We start from the raw sequence: 20,587 nt of genomic DNA on the forward strand, positions 1-20,587 counted from the left end.
GTTGTTTTGTGATGCGGGGGGGGGGGTGGTGGGGGGGGGGGGGGGGGGGCATTTCTGTCCCCTAGGGGGGGCCATGACAGATAATAATTGAGAACCACTGCTTTAAAGAAACAGGAGAGTGGTGAAGACGTTCAAAATCAGTAAACTACTTAATCAACAAACAACTGCCTTAAATCTAACCTACAGGAGGCAAGAAAGATGCTCCCGTGTACTGCAGTATACTGTGCAAGAAATATTCACACTATTTACCAAATATTTTACAGAGACAAAACTATTTCTGTACAAGTTAGAGAAGTACAAAGTCGATACTCTCCATATTGAAATAAATAAAAAAAAAATTAAAAAAAAGAAAGAGTGATGACAGGAATATACACATGAACAACAGACAATGCCAACCAGGGCTTCACATTTAAATAAATAGCATCCAAACACGTTTGTTAAGAAATGTTACATTCAGAAATGAGGTCTACAAGTCAGACGTAGAAAGGACGTCAGCTAATATGTACAACTATGATGAGCTCTCATTGGTTGAATCTTACTGTTGTGGTCCAATGATAAATCAAACCAAACTGATCTGGGCCACATTATGGATGTCAGCCAGTTTGTGGGCATCATGTTACGTGGATTTATGACAAGCACGAGGCCATAATTAAAATCTAGGGTTAATCCAGACTACATTAGGGTCACACAAAGGTCGTACAGGTAAAATATTATTTAAATACGACTTTAAAAAAAAGTGAAAAAAATATCACTATTGCACTAAACTTTGAGCATGGCCACTTAAAGACTATTTTAAAAAATGACATGTTGTTATTGTCTTTCCTGTTGTCATTTCTTAATAAATTACAAACAGATGTTTTACACATAAATAAGGACAAAATGATGGAACAAAATAAAGACACAAAAAGATCTTAAAAAGAGCTTAAAGGAGTTCAAACCTAAAGTGAAAGAACGTCACTATTGCACTAACTTTTAAACATCACTACATAAGCATAAGTTAAGAAGACATTTTTAGTGTAGCCAGCCTCTAATTGGAATACATATTTGTTAAAAAATAATAATTACATTTTAGCAGAACTGAATCAGAGTTGTATTCAAATCTGAGTTTTGGAACAGTTTTGTGAACACTGCAGTGATTTTATTGATGGAATGTGGGATAAACAATAACATCCCATAATTTAAACGTTTTCTCTCTATCAACTCTCCACCTAGTGATGATTAGGTGGAGAGTTGATAAACATTTAACCCTAGAATTTGACTGAATTAAAATGTTACTCTTGTTTTTTTTTAGCCATTTCAAAATACATCCCATATAAAACATATTAAAAAAATATTTAAAAAACAAAATATTTTAAAGTAGGAATCCCAGAATAAATCAACTTTTAAACCTACACAAATCCAAAGGAGAGAAAAACTCTTTTAGTGACTTAAGATATAAATGCTTCTCTCTTTTTTTAAATTACTGCAGTAGAAAGTAATCATAGTCAATTCAAAATACTGGGAAAATAATCAATTGACACATTACTGAGTAATTTGAATTTGAAGCTTCGACAAAAGCTAACAACTAAGTATACATATATAAAATGAAATTCCAACTGGCCTGAATTTAAATTTTTACAATTGAATAATTAGTAATAAAACAATAAATAAAATGGATGAGAAAAAATATATTTAAAGAAAAATGTTATACAGAAAAGTCATAATTTTACAGGATTAAAGTCGAAACATTTATGCTAACTGACTTTTTGAAAATAACCAATTTTTTCCTTTTAAAATTAGAATGTTACAATCGGAACGCTACAACTTAAATCTTTATTATTCTCAAAGTGGCCCACTGTCGTAGGATACAGATATTTAACTTAAAATTAAAATTCATTTTATTTTATCTTTTCTATTTCTTCTGCCTAATGTGAGTCAATAGTGCTGATGATTTCTCATCAAAATATTCTCGATTGTTGTATCCAAACCTGAGCTTATTTACTTTTACGGTTTTGAATTAATGTCATAAATAATTCTTAATCACTTCGTAGCTTTGCCGTTCAACTGCGAGCACTCGATCCTTTCCTGAAATGTTGCGGACCACCAGCCTCTAAGGTGAAGACGCTCTGATCTACTCTAGTGTTCCTAGGACTGAGACACCACGCTGAACAAGAACAAGGCGGTCGAGGATCGTCCTCAGAGGGAGACAGAATAAAGTAGGCAACAAAGAAAAACCCTATCTGATCCACCGTTGCTTCTACACAACTGTATATATAAACACTCAGAGCCTTAGACAGTAGTGTCTAACACATGGCCAAAAAGACTGGAAACAAGTGCTGCTGTCTGAACTCAGCAGAACTGTTCACAGCGTCCTCAGATGAAAAGTGCCATCACTCGACTGTTATGTGTTTCCTGTGAGGAACTCTATGGAAGAACGTCCTTATTAAAACACTGCTGCCTTATGTTTGGAAACACGGTCGCCGTGGAGCCGTATTTTGTTCCTGAACTTTCTAAGGACTAAACCCAGTGGGTCTGGAAAGATGCTGTTTTTCCAGTCCTTCTTCTGAGTCACTTTTCATTACGTGTGGATGGTGCTGGAGTATAAGCAGTACTTTTACAGTGACTCAAATTCCTGGTTCAACTCAAATAAATCCCTGTCGTTATTTGGATAAAGGTTTTGAAAACAAACGAACAAAAGTTCATCTTCTGCCCTCAAAAGTACCCAGGCTGGAAAAGATTTTTTTCACTGAGTGATGTTATACAGTGAAACTTTAACCCAGGCGTGGGCAAACTTTTTGACTGGCGGGCTACAATTGTCCTAAAATTAAACAAGGGAGCCGGGTCAGGAGCAGATAGATGAAGCGTTGGTGTGAACTAAGATAAATGACATATAAAAGTCATGCATAAAGGCTAAAATGTTAAATTGCTTTTCTACGCCATCTATTGGGGAAACGTGGGTATTGCAGGGAAAAGGCAGAAGTATAACACAAATTATATAATTTGACGGGCTGGATGAAAAAGCTGAACGGGCCGCTTCCTGGCCCCGTGCCTTAGTTTGTCTATACCTTTCTTGACTTTTTTGTCAAAACAGAGATTTGAGTCAAGTTGTGTGGCTGAAAAACCCTGTACAATACAGAATTTGAAAGAATAATAAAAATCCAATTAAAGCTTTAGGCGCATAGTTATTCATTAAAGATATTGCAAATATATATATATCTGTACATATACATGCATCCACGTAAATATAAATTCATAGGTATGCATATATAATTTTCAGATAAATGACAATATTAATAACATATATTAACTAACATGATTTCATTTGAAGGCAGCAGTGGTTTAACAAGTTCTGTGTATTTCAGATGGAACTGACACTTTTCTCTGAGGACACAAACCTGCCTTTTCAGTCTGAAAACACACTTATACCTGTGTACTTCTAATTCCCTCCACTCTCTCTTGAGGATTGTTTAAACTACAATAAATAAAAATTTAGTCCTAAAGATTTAGTCCTTAAATTTAAGTCCTTAAACACGGCAAAACAACCAGCAGGGAATTATTACTTACTTATTGCTATAACTCTAAGGGTTTTTTGCCTGACTCTGAGCTACTGCGACAACTGACTACTGGGACAACATCATGATGTCACTCAGACAAAAACCAGTGAGTTCTTCTCACTCCGACACTCCTGTTCTTTAACCAATCAAAGCAAAGCAGTTTGCTCTTCAACACCGTGCTCCAATAACACATGGCAGCACAGGACTCCCTCAGGAAGTCGAGGAGCGGAAACACTCACCGCTCTGGCTAAAGGGAAGGTCATTAAGGTTAGAAGTTGATGTCACATCACCTCTCTCACTTTCTGGAATTTATTTGTGGGTCTTCCAGTTTCTGAGGACGTGGAGCTTCCAGGCCAGAGGGGTCAGGGACAAGGTGGGCAGATGGACAGGTTCCAAGTGCCCCCTAAAGGAGGAGGAGGAGGTGGCATAATGTAGAAACCTTCCTGCCCCCAGCCTGCCTTCTGCCACCCACGTTTTCAGGTCCGCAGCTACAGCCAGAAACCCTGTGGAGAACAGATGACCGTTCTTCGGTTCAACATTTTAATACTTCGTGATCGGTTGACCTAAAGTGAGTGGAGGAATCGGAAGGATTTGAAAAAAGGCACAACGTCACAACAATGTCACACAGCAAAGTAAAACCAACTGTTAAAGTGAAGGATGTTGCTGCTTATATTATATATATTTTTTACTAATACTAATGCAGAAAATGTCATAGGGAATGGACTTGGTATTTAATAACAATGATATTTAACGACTGATTTTACACAGAGGAAGAAAATGATGTAATAAATGTAAAGATATATTAAAAAGAGTACCAAGAGAGTGCAGAAATATTTGATTTTGTGAAGTACTTTTTGTCTCGGAGCAGTCCGGACAAGTGTCCTGTACTCACAATAATTGGCAGCTTAAACCATCCATTTAGCTCTTATATGGAAAGTATATTATTCAGACAACTGTTGTTGTTATGTCAAAGGACTACGCACATCTTTGGTTTGTGCTACGGTTCAATAATTTTCCTTAATTTATTTCTGCATTCCACATCAACTAACCAGACCAATTTGAATTTTTTTTGCCCTTTTCTTCCTATAAATCAGGTATGATTTCCAAAAGTTACAAGTTGACCCTGATTTCTTAGGTGAGGCTTAAGTCTGAGCTCTTAAAAACTGTCAGACTTTACCTCTTTTTTTATTTTATTTTATTCTTTGTATGTGATTGGTTTGAGTAATTTCTAAATTTAATTTCCAGTTGAAACAGTCTTTAAAGGAAATAAGCCGGGTTACTACAGCAGTTTTAGTGTTAAGGAAAGTCTAAAATTTTCAAAACAATTTTTTTTTTTAATCAATCAGGAGCATCAACTACTTTATTATGCCTAGAATCACCAACAGGGGTCACACATTTTCTGGATTCCCACTATTTCATACAGTCACATGAAACTATCTAGGGTTCTGAAGTGTTAGACGTTAGAGACAACATAAGCAGGTACCTCTGTTGCCTTTCCATGCAAAGTCAGCAGGCAGATTTTGAACCTCACTCCTGGAGCTCGGTCAGAGCCACACAGCATGCAGCTCTATCATCCTTACTCTGGGCTGGCGAGTCCACTCCGCTGCCAGTCGACATGCTGCGGTTACGACTGGTCAGCTTCTTCAACTCGCTGGCGAAAGACATTACCTTCTTTTTGTCCTCCCGAGGCACCTGCCAGGTCAGACACACACAACGGAGAAACACATGGAGGCCGTTATTGATGTTTCTGCTCCACTAAAATGATCAAACAAGAATTCAGTTGTTTTGAGGCTAGGGCTCTTTTCTCTTTAGAATTTGGTGTGAAAGTGACATAGAAATATGACTATTAGTATATTTAGCCTTTTGAACCACAACTAATAAAAACACAGAATGTCGTTTATGCGCGTATTCCTTAATTAAATTAAAGTCCCCTTTAAAGTAAAGGCAAATATCAGACAGGGCTCTTTACTGTATGAACCACAAAGTGTATTTTCTAACCTAAACCAGGGGTCAAAAACAAGAGGTAACCACTCATATTTCTGTACTTGTTAGTTTTATCACTGGTTGCTACTAACAGTGTTTACACCCACCTGCTCTTTAAGTTTTAGGATAAACCTCCCAGCACCACGCCAGCGACTCTGTGCTTGGTAGACGCACTCAGAATCCAGCAGCAGTCGCTGCAAAGGCTTGGCTGTGCAGGACTTTTTAGAACCAACGTCTTTGGTCACCTCCTCCACCAGAACGTAGTCACACGGGTGGGGGTTTGACACGATACTGTAGGAATACTTAGCCTTGGACAGAGCCTGACCGGCAGAAAGAACACAAGGATTACTTCCAACATGAGGAACTAGAGGGCAGCAGTCAACAATTATTCATTACATTTTTTTTTTCCTCTATGTCCTGACCTGCTGAATGATGTCCTGGGCAGTGCTGTAGCGCGGGGCCTTAATGACAGTGTGAGGCTGTTCGGGGGAAACTTCATGAACTTGGACGAAGAACATGTCGCCCTCTGCTCCAACACCTCCTCCTCCTCCTCCTCCCAGTGCTCCTCCCTCTCTGTTTCCAACTGCCATCTCCTCCTCTCCCTCCATCACTGTGATCTTTTCATTTGAGTTCTTACAGAATAAATCACAGACCATTAGACAGCAACAAAAATACCTTTTTATGAAGAGGTATTCCAGCTTTTGTCTTAAAGACCTCTTCAAATTTAAAATTCTTCAGATTTAAATTAAATGTATTTTCTGGGTTAACTATGAAGTAAAAAATAGTATTTAAAATATCTCGATATATATATATATATATTTAATTTGTAATTGTTTTTTAATAAATTATATAATCCAGCAAATCAATCGAACCGTGATTAGTAAATTATTTGCACTCTGAGACCACTAGAGGGAGCCAAAGACTAAAATATAGACCTCAGAGTACAGTATTCTGTAACTGTAAAAATGACAGATTAAGAAGCACAGACATTTCGGTGAGGCTTATTTTAAATAGTTTTAACTGTCTTTACCTAAACCGTTTAACACTTTTGATTTAAATGAATCTTTGCTACATGTTTTGTAAACAAACCTCATCCTTTGTTTTGAGGCAAATCCTCCCAACGTATCCTTCATCACTGTTCCAGCCCGAGACCACTCTGAGCACCTCCTCCTCAGGTGCGAGGGGGCGCTCCTGAGCGGTGCGCTTCACCTCACTGCGCTCCTTCAGCAGAGGAACTCTGTCCTCGCACAGGTAGAAATTTGATGAATTCTCAGTTGTTGAAATGATCTGTAAGTGAAAACAAAACAAATAAATCTCGTTGAGAGCTTCATCTACTGCCTCCGGCTATGGCTATCACAAATCTGCACTTGAAATTGACCGACCGTGTCCAGCAGCTGCTTGGCCGTGGTCTGCTCTGTGACAGTGAACACAGTGAAGGGCTCGGGACCGGGGGCTCCGTGGACTGTCACCCTGTGCTGCTGCAACGCACGTTTCTCCTCTGAACTAAAAAGCTGAGTGAAAACATGGAAAGTTAGCATGACTGATTCAAAAGAAAATGTTAAGATTCTTGTGAAGCTCAGAAGCAGCGGCAGTGACAATGTTGAACATGCTGCTGAAGAAAATCTTTACAAATATTCTCTGGTTTATCTGACACGCAGTTTAGAATCAGAAAGAACTAGAAAGCCTATTGGACTAAAGCAGAAACATCTTAGAAACCAAACTAGTCCTGCTGCCTATTTATGAACCAAAACCTTACTTTAAAATATTCAGCCAGCCTTTTCTGTTTAAATCTATTTGAATTCATCACTTCCCAAAAGTACATTTATGTCTGACTGTAACAGATGCCCTTTGGGAAAACTCTTAGCTCTTGAGTGGGAGTGAGTACTTTAAAAACAAAATGGCCTTAGTTTTGCATATGTTGCTAGACTGCAGTCCACAAACTAAGACAAAGACCAGTAATAAGGCCAGAACAACTCCTACCAAGGATGAGGGAGTAGCGACCCCTGTAGGACCTTCCTCTACTCTCCGGCTAAATATGAATAAGCTGGACACTTCCAGTTGTTCGTTGTGCTGCGTCCTCAACTGGACATGTCGGTAACCTTGAAAACAAGAAACAAGAACAAACATGGATGACACTTTTTTCTTACCATCAAAACATATTTTTGGATTAAAAAAGTGAATATTTTAAACCCATGAACCCATGAAGAATGTTGAGAATAAAAAAGTGAATATTTTAAACCCATGAAGTATGTTGAGAACACCACCGTCTGTAGCATCTACAACTCTCACCTGCTTTGAGGGCTTTCAGAGGAAGGGTCCTCTGAGCAGTCGTCTGGGAACTGTTGTTCTCCACCACAGCGAAGCGCAGAAAACACATGTCTTCGAAGTACACAGAGAACTGGAAGACGTCGCTCCACATGGGGTTGAGGGTGTTGCGGTGGATCGGTTTGGTGCGAAAGTGGCTGCTATCCACAGGCAGACCCAGAACATCCACCTCAATACAGGGGCTGCCGGCGCTGTTACCAGGACAGACATTCTGACCAGAGACCACCTGAATGAAGGTTAAATTCATTATTTGAAAAATCTTTGAAAAAGAAAAAAGACAATACAATTAATTTTTTATGTTACATTTTGTTAGCTTGAGTGTCGCATCTCTCTGAAGCTGTTCAATATGAAACTTAGATTAATCAAATACCTACTAATAATTCCATCCTTTGGAGTCATCATACATACTGTTTGCTTTATTTTGTTTGCCACTCTGTTCCATTAAAACACATGATTTATTGTGATTAATCCACAACTACCCTGTGATCAATGCTACTAAAATAAAATATTGTATTTTAATGCTTAGAATACAATATTTGAAAAAAACAAAGCTGCTAGAATAGGGATAGAAGCTGAGCAGAGTCTTAGAGATAAAGTTCTGTTCAATACATCATGCTAACTCACAGTTAGGGAGTAGACAGCTGGGCTCATCTTCTCCACGTCCCTCTCCACTGGACAGAACTGTTGATAAAGTGGACAGCTACGGTCCCACAGAGCAGCCGGCTTCAGTATGTAGCCGCAACCTCCGTTCGCCTCGAACAACGCCGTGTTTAATTGCATGGGCAGATCTGAGAACAAGAGGGAGACTCCAGTTCAGTTCATCATTATCAGTAGGTAAAGGGTTAAAAGTAAGGATGCAATAAATGTGGTTGAAGGATTTTTTTTTCTGTTCGGTTTTATCCAGAACTTAAAAAAATGACAAACCCATCACTGAAAATGTTGTGCAATCATTGAATGAACAAATTCCCTTATTAATGTACACAATAAAACACAAGAAACTTCAGCCTTGGTGAACCCTGTCCTCACCATCGGTCTGGTAGTTCAGAGCCACCAGCTGAATCCCATGCAGCCAGAAGAGCAACGGGTTTGGGTTGGTGGAGTCGATCCTGGTGGCTGCTGGATAAGTTCTGAGCAGCTGACTCGCTGTGTGTTGGATCAACTTCTGGGAATAGCGTCGGCACAGGCGCTTCGCCGCATTCTCGTTCACAGACGAGATGTGGTAGCACTTGGGCGTGCGAATGATGGCGCTGAGAGAAGTTGGGGGGTTGAGGACCGGAGACGTCTGCTGCTCCTCCCAGCTCAGGCGCTCATTGCCCCCTACAGGGAGGAAAAGGAAAACTTTAGAAGTGATCAAATGGGATTCTGAAGTTTAAGAATTCATTATTTTAGGAAAATCATACAAAAAATGTATCATTACAGATCGTAATATTTTGCCTGAAAACCTGTAATAATACACATTCAATGTAATATCCTTTTAATGGAGCATCTTTCAGTGTACCTTTTGGAGTGCGGGTCTGGGTTGGGACCTCCCCCATACTGGAGCGGGTGGGAGTTGTGCCAAATATTGACTTTCTGGACTTGTTACGGTCTTTTCCCCTTCCACAGCCGGACGGTGAGAGCGAGGAGAGGCCTGTTTCCCACACATAATAAAGAAAAACAAGAAACTGAGACAAAGTCAGGCATCAGTACATGGGTGGTCAGGCTGTCCACATCTACATCTCTATGTCTTGTCTGTGCAGTTAGTTAGTACAATTTACTGGGAGCTTCCAGTTGTACTTTAGTTCAAAACTACATTTCAGAATCTTGCTGTGCAACGCATCACTGTCTTGGCTCCTGAGGTCGATGTAGACAGAGATGGACCATCTCACCTGGTTACCAGGAAAAACTGTGGATGAAGCTAAAAACCTAAAACAACTGCACTAACAAAAAGCAAAAAAGGAACACTTGGTCAAGTGTACTTAGTTATTGGATTTTAAGGAGAATACCGTAATAAAGCCTTTTTTAAGGTTTGTGAGTGAGTGTGTATATTATCTTTCCTCACTGTACAATTAATTTTTTTATTTATTCTTAAATCTTTTTCAACAATAGAAAAACTTATTTATTCTTAAATCTTTTTCAACAATACCCACTGCTTCTTGTGGTAGAAAAACTTTTTTTTTTCTGATGAACATTACAGTAATATTACCCTGAATTCAATGACTGTCAAATGTTCTAACAGCACACATTTAATTGAACATCATGTTAAATTATATCTGGTGATTGACACAATTACAAACCTTTTCAAACAAGTGCTTATTATGTACAAAGCCTCAGTCACAGTTCTTTACAACAGCTTGTTTAGCAAAATGATAAAAAAGAAATTCTAAATAAATGTTAGGAACTGGCTGCTACAACACTGTGTGCTGTGTTTACTGTGGTTGGTATTTTTTAAAATGATGGTTGAACACATTTGGACAAGTTTGTTGCATGCCCATCAACACTAAAGATGACAGAATGCAGTGGACACTCAGCTGCCCATAAAAAACTGGGCCAGATTTCTTTTTTTCTCTCTCTGGGATCTCAGGTCTGGAGAAAGAGTAAACATGTACAATACAGAGGAAACACGAGAGGTTTTATAAGGGCAAATGTCGTGTAAAAAAGAGGAGACAAGGCAAACACGGGATTGTGGAGGGAGGATGATAGAAATAAGAGCAATGGAGAAATGTTCACGACGGAGATTAACCCAATGAAGACATGTCTCTATAAAGAGGAAACGGGAGGTTTTTTATAAGGTTACAGAAGGCAAACTTTGTGAATTCCTCAAGAAAATCCAGTTCTTTTTATTTAGAGTAAAACCCATCCTCATCCTAAAATAGATATAAAAATGATAAACATATGAAAGAGTAAATATAACATGAGCAAATGGCAGGTGCAGCATTAAAAAACTATGAGTTTCTAATACCTAATTAATATAATGTAAATAGTTCTCCAGTGAGAATTGATAAGAGGGGTAAGAAAGGGAAAGAAGAAAAGGTATTTGAAAGGAGACGTAGGGTGAGTGTGAAAGTGATTATTTACCAGGGAATTTGACAGCCTGGCAGTAGATGACGAGGTCGGACAGCTCCTGGGCGATCTGTCGACTCTCCTTCTTGTTCTGAGGAAGGTAAAACTCCTCGCCAAGCTCCATGTCGAACACCTACGAAGAGACACAGGACAAAAACCCCAACCCTTTTTTAACATGACAGATTGGTTTTATGTAAGACACCAGTAGCAGGCTTACATGCTTAACAACACAATAACGAATATCATTAAATAATTTAAGTATTTTAAATATAATGTAAATATAACATTATTATATTATATATTATTTAAAATATATCAGATTAATGTTAATTTTTTAGAAAATCCAAAGTAAACTTTTTTAATTCTTTCAGTGCAGCTCCAAATGAGTGAGTAAATTGTGAGTAATCCAGAAGATCGTCATATTTCTCTCAGATATTAAATATTTCATCTCCCTACCTTTCCTTTGCTCTGCACTGTGCTGTCAGCCTTCTTTATCCTCTTTGGTATTTCATCAAGGGGCTGCTCTTCTTTGTCTCCCGTGCTCTTTCCTTCTGGCTTGTCATCCAGCAGGTTATCTTCGCGGACAAAACACATTATTTACATGTAGCATAAATAAATAAAAAAAAGATAAAATGTGGAATTTTAAACAACACTATCCTGCGTTTTATTGTTAGCATGCCAGTGAAAGAGGGGTTTGTTGGCTGTATTACTGGATTATAGAGGAAGAATATATCAGACAGCGTTAGCATGTTGCTACAAGTAAGCCAGAGCAAGCACCAGTAAAATCACCCCAATCATTCCATCACCAGTTGATAGCACCAATCAACTTATCCTGATGCTTTGAGTCTTTTCTTTAGAACCGTGTTCATTATGTAAGAGGACCAGTTAGCAGGAAAAGTGAGTTGAACCACACTGGGAGTAGAGGGAGCTGCTGCTTTTGAAAAGGAAATGATGGCAATTTGGCAGATTAGATTTGAATTGTTCACATTTTGCAGACTAACTGAAGTTAAGGACTGGGCCGGGGTGTTAGAATGGGAACAGTGCTGGTTCTTAACTGAGACGTAATGTCAGAAGTGTTGACTGGCAGTTAAATAAGACTCTTTCAGACAATGTGAAGCCTCATGAACGCATGCATCTCATTTAAAAGTTGACATATTTTAGGTCAATGAACGCCAATGTTGTTCGACAGGGACAAGAAGAAGGCAGAGAATAGGACATAGCAAAGCTGGGACCGGTACAGGATAGTTTCCCCCAGTCTGTTTTTGCAGTGTGGGGGCAGTGCAGGGCCTGAGAAACCAGATGGCTTTGTTTTGTTTGCCTGATGAGCCTGTGCAGCCACCAGCGAGGTCACGGACAAATACAGTATGGGGGAGGAGGAGAGGTGACGTGTTCATGGGAGAAAGAAAGTGCAGGACCACATTGTCTGAAATATTTGATTTAAATGATTGAGAATAAAGAAAAAAACTTAAATATCTGTGTTTATATCTTAAGGAGAAACACAGATATGTACGAACCACACGTGAGTCAAAGACACAATACAAGCTCACAACACAAGAGCCATTAAAGCACAAGTACTGCCACATGCCCCCCCCCCTACTCCCGCCCCAAACCACCACAATCTATAAAATGTAATAATGCTGACGAACAACTTAATTGTTCCTTAAGGAAGCAGTATTTACATTTAAAACGTTATCACATTGAAAAAACAAACTGAATCAGTATGAAAACACCAAAAGGAATATTGAAAAAAACCAAACAGGTTTAATGATGGTGCTTTAAATTGTGCGTTTACCTTCCAGGCCATAAGAGGCAGTGGAGGCAGAGAGGACGTCGGCTAGGAGGGTTAGGGTTAAAAGAAAGAAAAAAATAGGAAAAGGTGTGCAGATGTTTAAAAGCAATACAAGAGTTAAACTGAACAGAAGCCTTGAAAGGTAAAGGATAAAAACGGAACTGCAATCTAGAACATAAGTGCTTCCTTTTAGTATTGCACTGATTTGTGCCGATACTAAAAAAAACAATAAACTTGTCATTACCATCAGAGAGAGACTCGTAGTCATAGTCATACTCGTCTTCCTCTTCCTCTTCGTCCTCATTGGCATGGCTGCTCGGTGAGGTAGCTCCGGGTGAGCCATTGGTTGCCTGAGCCTGCATGTGAGCCAGCTGGTGAGCCTGGGAAAAAAAGGAGTATTTTTTAAATAATATAATATATATACATTTTGTGAGCTAATATTAACCAGAATATACATGTAACTGAACTAAGTTGTAAATCCATCTATTAACCATTAATGTACAGACCCTTATCAGGAGGATTTACAGTATGTGTATATACACCACAGCACTCTATCACCGCTGTATAAACTGAGTGAAAACGATGATTTCAACTGCGCAGTATGACAAAATCTATTATTTATGTGTCACAGCACCGTTGTGAACAGCATTAAATATACAGCGTACTCCTGCGCTACTTGAAAGCACCATTACAGGTTAATAAATTATGAACACGTCAAAGCTGTGTACATGTGTAAGAAGTACTCTACCTTCTGTTTCAGGAGGTCCACTGGCGCCTGGTGGGCTTTTAGCTTCTTGTTCTTCAGGAGGATCCGGCCACGGAGCTGCACGGGCGACGGCAGGTGAGGGTCATCGCTGAAGTCACTTTCGAAGAGAAAGCGCGTCACGAGGCGTTCTCCAAACACAGTCTGTGATGAAAAAAAAAATGGAAGCATGGTAACACCTACTACCAAAGTCAAAAGGGAACATGGTCTTTGTCTGCTGCAGGTAAATGGGCTTGAAATAGTGACAGGCGATATCAGAAGTTTTGATTTGATACATTTGCATAGTTATGGCCTTTGTTCACTGTTGATGGCCTTGTCTGCTGCAGGTAAATGAGCTTGAAATAGTGACGGGCGATATCAGAAGTTTTGATTTAATACGATTCCAATTACTTTTTCATATAATATAATTCATAACAAATGACATTACTTGTATGTAACCTAGCTAGTTAATATGCTAGCATTAAGAGACAAAGCTGTCTAGTGGAGTCACTGCTTTCTTCTGGTCAGTGGTCATGTGACATGAATGGAGCAGTTCAACTTTACGCTACCTGGGTGTGTTGCACAGCACAAACGTCAACACATCAGCATGGACTCAAAGCAAAAGTATTTACATCAACCACAAAAAAATAAAAAATAAAAAAAAATCTGGTTCACTGTTTGACACGAGCAGACCCAAGACATACAAGCGTCTCCACATGAAAGACAGTTCCTTATCGAGCCACTCAGAAATCTGTCTCTAGGGAGGATAAGATGCTGGGAAGTTTTCCGAGATGAAAGCATGACAGCGTTCAGTGATGTATGTGCTGTACTCAGATTTGTGTGTTATGAGTATATAGTACAGCAGCTTAAAAGAAAAGTAAAGTAGATAAAAACAGTATGATGAAAACTGGACGTCTGCCAGTATGAATGCCCAGAGCAGCAGCACAACAGCTGTGTGTGTGTATGCTGTACATCCCTTTAATAGAAGGACAATTTTAGCAGCGCACAAAACTGACTACGCTGCAAAGAAACCTAAAAACAGCAAAAGGAGTCTAACAGGAGGGAAGAGTGGGATGAACAAACAGAAACATACCTTAAAAATCTCTGCCATTTTTCGCTGCTGTGGCAGAGAGCAGTGGTTCTCAATGGACAGGATGACAGGCATGTCAGAGTTGACAAACGCTGCACGATTAACGGCTTCAACCACGTCCTGGAGGATTGTTGAAGATATCTTAGTTTAGTAACGGCACTATAGTCGCAAAGTGAGGATTTTCAGGTCAGAAGTATATTAAACTCCAACTCCATCCCAGTTCCGATATGACATGTACTATCACCTTGAAAGGTATCTTTGTGGTGAGTGTGTGTCCATGGTAAATAACTGGCGAGCCATCATCTCCATCCCAACAGTCCAACTCGACACTCCTGCAGCCTTGCAGCAACACCTAAAGTTGGCGAAGGCAACGTAGTGTCACCACAAAAATACCAACAGTCTTCTTCATATCTTTTACGTCAGCGTAATCGCACAACCCACCTGACTGTAGAGCTCGACAGACGACTCTCCTTTAAGTTGGTGTCCCGTTAGATATGTGTTGTGTGATGACTCAATGAAGTAGTAGGACAGAGGGTAGTTCAACTCCTCCTCATTGGCCAGTGATTCCTCATTGCGGGAAGCGAAGTTCTCCTTGTCCATCATGTATCTAGTAAACACAGAGAGGGGTCTCCGGGTAATTAAATGTTATTCCAGATATGCACATGGATTTTCTCCACATACGTGGATCATATGGGATCCTCCATTAGTCCAAAGTATGGACAAACTAAACTGACATTGGGTGTAACCATGAGTATGAATGATTGTGTGATGAGTGTGAAATATGTGATGGTGGTTTGTTGATTCAGAAAATGGATGGACGTCATAGTCACTGTACCTTGCAAATCCTTCAAATGACATCCAACCCATCTGCCTCATGCTGGATGAGGGCTCAAATTTCTACAGGAGAAACAAAATAATATAAAGCATTTATGCAAACTATTGATCGGCAGTCAGTTAATGCAGTCACCAAGTTTCATATTGCCTTTCCTAGTCCCATCACGTGTTCTAAAACATCCATATAACCAGATCATAGCCATTCTCTACCTGTATAATGCTGAGAATGTCATCGTAGCTCAGATGCTCTCTTTGACAGTTGACCAAAAAGTCATTTAGTTGGGGAATGGCCAATCCCAAGACACCAAGTGATACGTTTTCTACTCCGGTGCCGTTGGTCACGATGCTAGCTACGGCGATGGCGTCCGAGATCTGCTTTTGGTTGTCGGACATCTGCTGCCTGGTGCGGATGAACAGGCCAAGATCAGAACCGTTGCGGGTTAGAAGATCTGAAAAAGACGACAAAAAGGGTAAGTGAGAACCGAACAAGAAAAAGTGATTGTTTATCTTTTTGTAGTTAGCAGGGACGGCATACTACACAGCAAAAAATTAGATAATAGCACCAAGTCTTAATTTTACAAAAACAATGGCTGACAACAGTGACAGAAGGGAAATCTGATATTATCAATTTCCCAGAGACTCGCAAGTCTTAATTTTACAAAAACAATGGCAGTGACAAGAAGGGAAATCTGATATTATCCAGTTCCCAAAGACTCATGTTGCAACATTTGCATATGATTGTGATAAAAAAAAACCAAACAACACAAACATTTTAAACTGCAAGTTTAAACTGTTTACTAGTCTAATACTGATAAGAATATTTCTAGAGAGAAAACATAGATTTTTTTTCCAAGTGAAATTGAGAACTGTTGTCACTTCTGTGATGAGCAGGAAGATATAATGTAAATGAATTAGTCATGCTAAATATATAATAGTATATTTGTAAATGGGTTAGGTCAAGTTCTTGCTGACAATTTGTCAATTCCTCCTACAACCAGGCTTTCAAATACCTGAGCTTTGTCGTAATGTCTTTGTAACACAAGTTTTTTTATTCTTTTATTACCAAGTTCTGGCTGTAGCCCTGTATCCTTGTCATCTATTCGCAGGTTGGTGTAGAGTGGCGGCGACTCTGCACTTGATCGACTGTAGGGTACAGCAAAGGTGTCAAACAGCTCCTTGAGGTCCTTCCTGCTGCGGATACTGTGAAGAAAGTGTTTTTTTTTTTTTAAAGGTTTAAGCTACTGTGTGCTCACCTAAGATCCAACAACACAGCAGCAGGTAGTATTTTTTTGTTTGTTTCCACTCAGCAGGTTGTATTTCCAGCTGAGCTGAGTTTGGATTTCAAAAGCAAACTGCCAGGCAAAACAATCAGTATTATCTAAAAATGTAGGACGAGGCCGAGATGGAAATAAACCATGTCTTTTGGCAAAAATATTTTCCAATATTAAGGAAGCTACAGTAGGAATGTTTGGAAATTCCTCAATGTGATAACATTGCTGATTGTAGTTTATTTAAATAATAAAAAAAAAAGAATGTACAAAAATGTGATAGCAACAGATTTATAAAGCATCCAATTTTTCAGATTCTCCCACAATGTTAAATTGAAGTAAGAGAAAATCTATAAATATATACAGTATACACACATATTTATAAATAAACCTATATGACATATGTGGATTTTAGCTTTTATATAGAAATTCTGTAGTATTTTTTTTTATTTACCTGAATGACTTGAACAGCTCAACAAACTGAATAAAACTCATGGTGGTGTCCGACATCATCAGGTTCTGGAAGCCTCTGAAGCAGCCTTTCCCCCGACCATGCCATGACCTGCTGCTCCATGCCCTATGACCCAGAGAAAAAAAAGAAATATGTGTAAATACGAAGCTGAGCTTCCAGTGAATTAACAGAAATTTTTCAAAGTAAATACAACATACACGGGCTGTCCTTTGGCAGATGCCGAGAGGATCGGAGAGGATTGTGGGCGAGACGGATTGGAACCTGCCATACTGGAAGAAGAAGAAGAGGACGAAGAGGAGGCCAGCAATCCATGGCTCTTAGTGGATGAGAGGGAAAATGGTCCAGGGAAGCTGTCATCTATAAGCGTGAAACATTAGTATTTCAAATTAACTGCAAGGCACAGATTATTGTGGCATTAAATTATTGCAGTATACATATATATAAATATATATGTATATATATACACATATACATACATATACATATATATGTATATACATATACATTTACATATATATGTATATACATATACATATATATATATACAAAATATATATTTATATGTAGCCTGCTCGTTTGAATAGTAGCTTCTAAGCCAAAAATGTGTGGGCATCCCTGAACTTAGGTCTAACTTACAACCTGGGTTTTCCATTTAAACCGGTCTATCAGTTGTGAAAGTAAAAAATTTTACCTGGATCTTCCTGGTCTATGCTGTCAGACTCTGGTCCATTACGGTTAAGTCCCTCCTTACAGCTTCGTGTCTTCCTGGAAAACATCTCATCATCGGTGGCATCTCCACTGTCTCCCTGTGTTTAGGACATAATGCACATTTTGCACTTAGAACGAGAACAAATTCATGCTCTGGCTTTCTAACAAGATCAATAGGTGTCTACAAAGACTTATGATTTAGCAACTTCGGAAGATTGTGGCCAAAAAATGCATTTAGGGCTTGGTCTGATCTATAACACTTGGCAACAAAAGTTAACAGAACTGAAACCAAGGGCTAAAGCCAGTCACCTGAAACTAACCCTCCTGACTGAATTACCAATACAGTGTGCACTGTAAAGAGAAGATAGACATCCCTGGCTGTTCTAGCTGCAGGTCTGTGAGTTTTGAGTGTCCAAAAAATAATGAAAGATTATTTGGAAAATTAATTTAGAAATGTCTATAATCCATAATATAATATAATCCATTACTTAGAAAATAATAATGTTGCCTTCTGAAATGGCAAAAATGCATTTTATTTTTTATTATTTTTATTGCAGACATTGAACATGTGTTAACAGAGCTCCTGTCTTTGAATGTGATGGTAGATGTTTTAATACTGACCCTGACAAGGGCCTTCTTCTTCTTCTTGGCCTTTTCGTTGATGCTGTTTTTCTGGGAGCCAGCCTTCTCCATCCCACTCGTGCTCATGCTCCATCTTCGCCCACCGAACAGTTCGATGGCCTGGGCAAGTGTCGGACCTTCATATCTGCCCTCTTCCTACGAGCAACAAACACACAAACAAAAACAAAGGGATTTTATTTCAACTTGTGAGAGACGGGATACATTCCTAGTACTAATGTTTTCATAAAATCCAAACATTCAAGAAGTGGTATCTACCTGATACAAACTGACATACTGCCTCCTCAGCCACTGCAGCCTCTGGTCGGGGAATTTCTTCAGTTTTCTGGTTGAGTTCACTAACTCAGACAATCCCTTGTGAAGCATTTGTGCTGTGTGACTGGGAGCCACAAAGTGTAGTAGCCTGTAGTCCGCAGTTAGAATAGAACAGTAAAAGTCAAATCAAACAACTCTCCGAACACTGGATTAAACATATAAAATGATGAACGTATGTAAACAGTGACCTGTTGTCAGTGGTGCTGAGACCATAAAGGAGGCTCAGTCCATTCTCCTCCACTGTCATCTGGCTCAGTTTGTTCTGCAAACACACAGCGTGGACATCCACTCCCTGGTGACCCAGGAACACTGCCTGCATATTTAAATAAACACAGAACTGTTGAGTGCATACAGTCTAAGAGAAACTGAATAATGGTTTTTTTTTTGTTTTGTTTTTTTTAAGACATAACCAACTCCACTACAAGACCATGGATTTGAAGCCTTAAACTTGAACAGTGGCTCCCAAAGTGGGGGGTCGAGACCTCCTTGGGGGACATGGAGTTACTAAGGCCAGGACCCAGCAGGTTAAATTAGTTTAGTTCCTTATATTTATTCATAGGCTAAAAGTGTACTAAGTTGTAATTGTATTTAGTTTTTATAGTGAAAATATTTGTTGGTAGGAATTACATTACTTTTAATAAAGATGCACAGAACAAATGTCACGGCGCTAGTAGTAAATAAGTAAAGGGTTAAGCCTCTGTTTTAACTACCAACACAAACCTTCTCAAAACAATGTTATGACAAGTCTAACTTTAGTGGTGACCAGCCAGAAAAGATGGCTGTTCAACAGATACAATAAATACTCAAGGAGTGCAAATATGGAATACTGATTATTATTGATGAACATTACTTAAGTTAATGAGTTTATTCGTGTTTTACCTACTGTAGTGCGAACCAATTCCTATAATAATAAATAACACCAAAACATTCTAACTACTGTAACTGCAGAGGCAAAGTGCCTAAAGAGAAAACAAAGAGTGATAATAAATGAAATAAATATGACAATACTAGTCAAGTACATTAAACAGACCTTCACCACTCCCAGGTCCAGCAGGCCCTCAGCTAGTCCTGCCACTACAGACTGTCCTAATCCCAGTGGATGTTCCGCAGGGGAAGCTCCTCCACTCTGAGGCTTACCTGCAGTAAATCAACACTTTATAACATGTTTGAAATGTAGTGAAGGCACAAATGCACAAATTTACAATCTCTCTGGACGGGACATGTCCTATGTGCCTACACTGTATAAACACATGCACAACAAAATTAACAAAAGGAAATGATTTTTTTTTGTTACACAGATGCCTGTTTTCCTTTTGTTTAAAGAATAATAATGACCCAGGAAATGGTGCACGTCTGCCTGGGACATAAACATATTGATCCAGTTTAAAACATTGTGATGACAGACAGTAAATGGTTCCATAACTCAGTAGTAAAACTAATTACACTAGACTTAAAGTAGGGAATAAAGGGCAGAGGAGAAAAACAAGTCTTTTAAAATGGCACTGAGAGGACTTTGATTGAATAAATATTTTACCCCAGGTCAGGGTCGTGTTGTCAGGTTGCAGCCGGAGTAGACAGCGGGCGCTGAGGTGGCTCTCCTGGTCGTAGTGGATGACTGTGGCCCCTTGTAGCAGAAACTGGTGGACATCTGGTTGTAGCGATAAGACGTACCTTTGGTAAAAAGAAAAAAAGAAATCACCAATATTTATTTGAAAAGAAATTCTGTTGATGCCAGGTGAATTTAACCAAAGTCCCACTGTTGAAGTTAATAACAACAATAATAAGATTTTTTTTTAATCATTGAGAGAAAGTTTGTCATACCAGGGAATGAGCTCAGTGCCATGACA

At 39.0% G+C, this 20,587-nt stretch overlaps 1 protein-coding gene across 1 annotated transcript in view; it reads right to left on the minus strand.

The window, feature by feature from the left end:
* Positions 1-3,451: 3,451 nt before the first annotated feature.
* plce1 (phospholipase C, epsilon 1) overlaps positions 3,452-20,587 on the minus strand; it is a 44,363-nt gene continuing 27,227 nt past the window's right edge. The window contains exons 11-40 of the mRNA XM_025058024.1: positions 20,562-20,582; positions 20,275-20,411; positions 19,771-19,877; positions 18,929-19,053; positions 18,684-18,828; positions 18,408-18,563; positions 17,770-17,884; positions 17,276-17,435; positions 17,061-17,183; positions 16,402-16,538; positions 15,549-15,787; positions 15,340-15,401; positions 14,946-15,111; positions 14,749-14,856; positions 14,508-14,624; positions 13,421-13,579; positions 12,917-13,052; positions 11,340-11,458; positions 10,899-11,016; positions 9,340-9,471; positions 8,868-9,158; positions 8,466-8,629; positions 7,806-8,067; positions 7,497-7,615; positions 6,899-7,027; positions 6,606-6,803; positions 5,939-6,148; positions 5,624-5,836; positions 5,017-5,225; positions 3,452-4,036 (exon numbers count right to left, since the gene is read on the minus strand). Of these exons, the coding sequence (XP_024913792.1) occupies positions 5,061-5,225; positions 5,624-5,836; positions 5,939-6,148; positions 6,606-6,803; positions 6,899-7,027; positions 7,497-7,615; positions 7,806-8,067; positions 8,466-8,629; positions 8,868-9,158; positions 9,340-9,471; positions 10,899-11,016; positions 11,340-11,458; positions 12,917-13,052; positions 13,421-13,579; positions 14,508-14,624; positions 14,749-14,856; positions 14,946-15,111; positions 15,340-15,401; positions 15,549-15,787; positions 16,402-16,538; positions 17,061-17,183; positions 17,276-17,435; positions 17,770-17,884; positions 18,408-18,563; positions 18,684-18,828; positions 18,929-19,053; positions 19,771-19,877; positions 20,275-20,411; positions 20,562-20,582 (4,333 nt within the window). The 3' untranslated portion in view covers positions 3,452-4,036; positions 5,017-5,060. The remainder of the gene's footprint in view (positions 4,037-5,016; positions 5,226-5,623; positions 5,837-5,938; positions 6,149-6,605; positions 6,804-6,898; positions 7,028-7,496; positions 7,616-7,805; positions 8,068-8,465; positions 8,630-8,867; positions 9,159-9,339; positions 9,472-10,898; positions 11,017-11,339; positions 11,459-12,916; positions 13,053-13,420; positions 13,580-14,507; positions 14,625-14,748; positions 14,857-14,945; positions 15,112-15,339; positions 15,402-15,548; positions 15,788-16,401; positions 16,539-17,060; positions 17,184-17,275; positions 17,436-17,769; positions 17,885-18,407; positions 18,564-18,683; positions 18,829-18,928; positions 19,054-19,770; positions 19,878-20,274; positions 20,412-20,561; positions 20,583-20,587) is intronic.

Source organism: Cynoglossus semilaevis, chromosome 8 (genome assembly GCF_000523025.1).
Source record: "Cynoglossus semilaevis isolate Cse_v1.0 chromosome 8, Cse_v1.0, whole genome shotgun sequence".
NCBI classification, from domain to species: Eukaryota; Metazoa; Chordata; class Actinopteri; order Pleuronectiformes; family Cynoglossidae; genus Cynoglossus; species Cynoglossus semilaevis.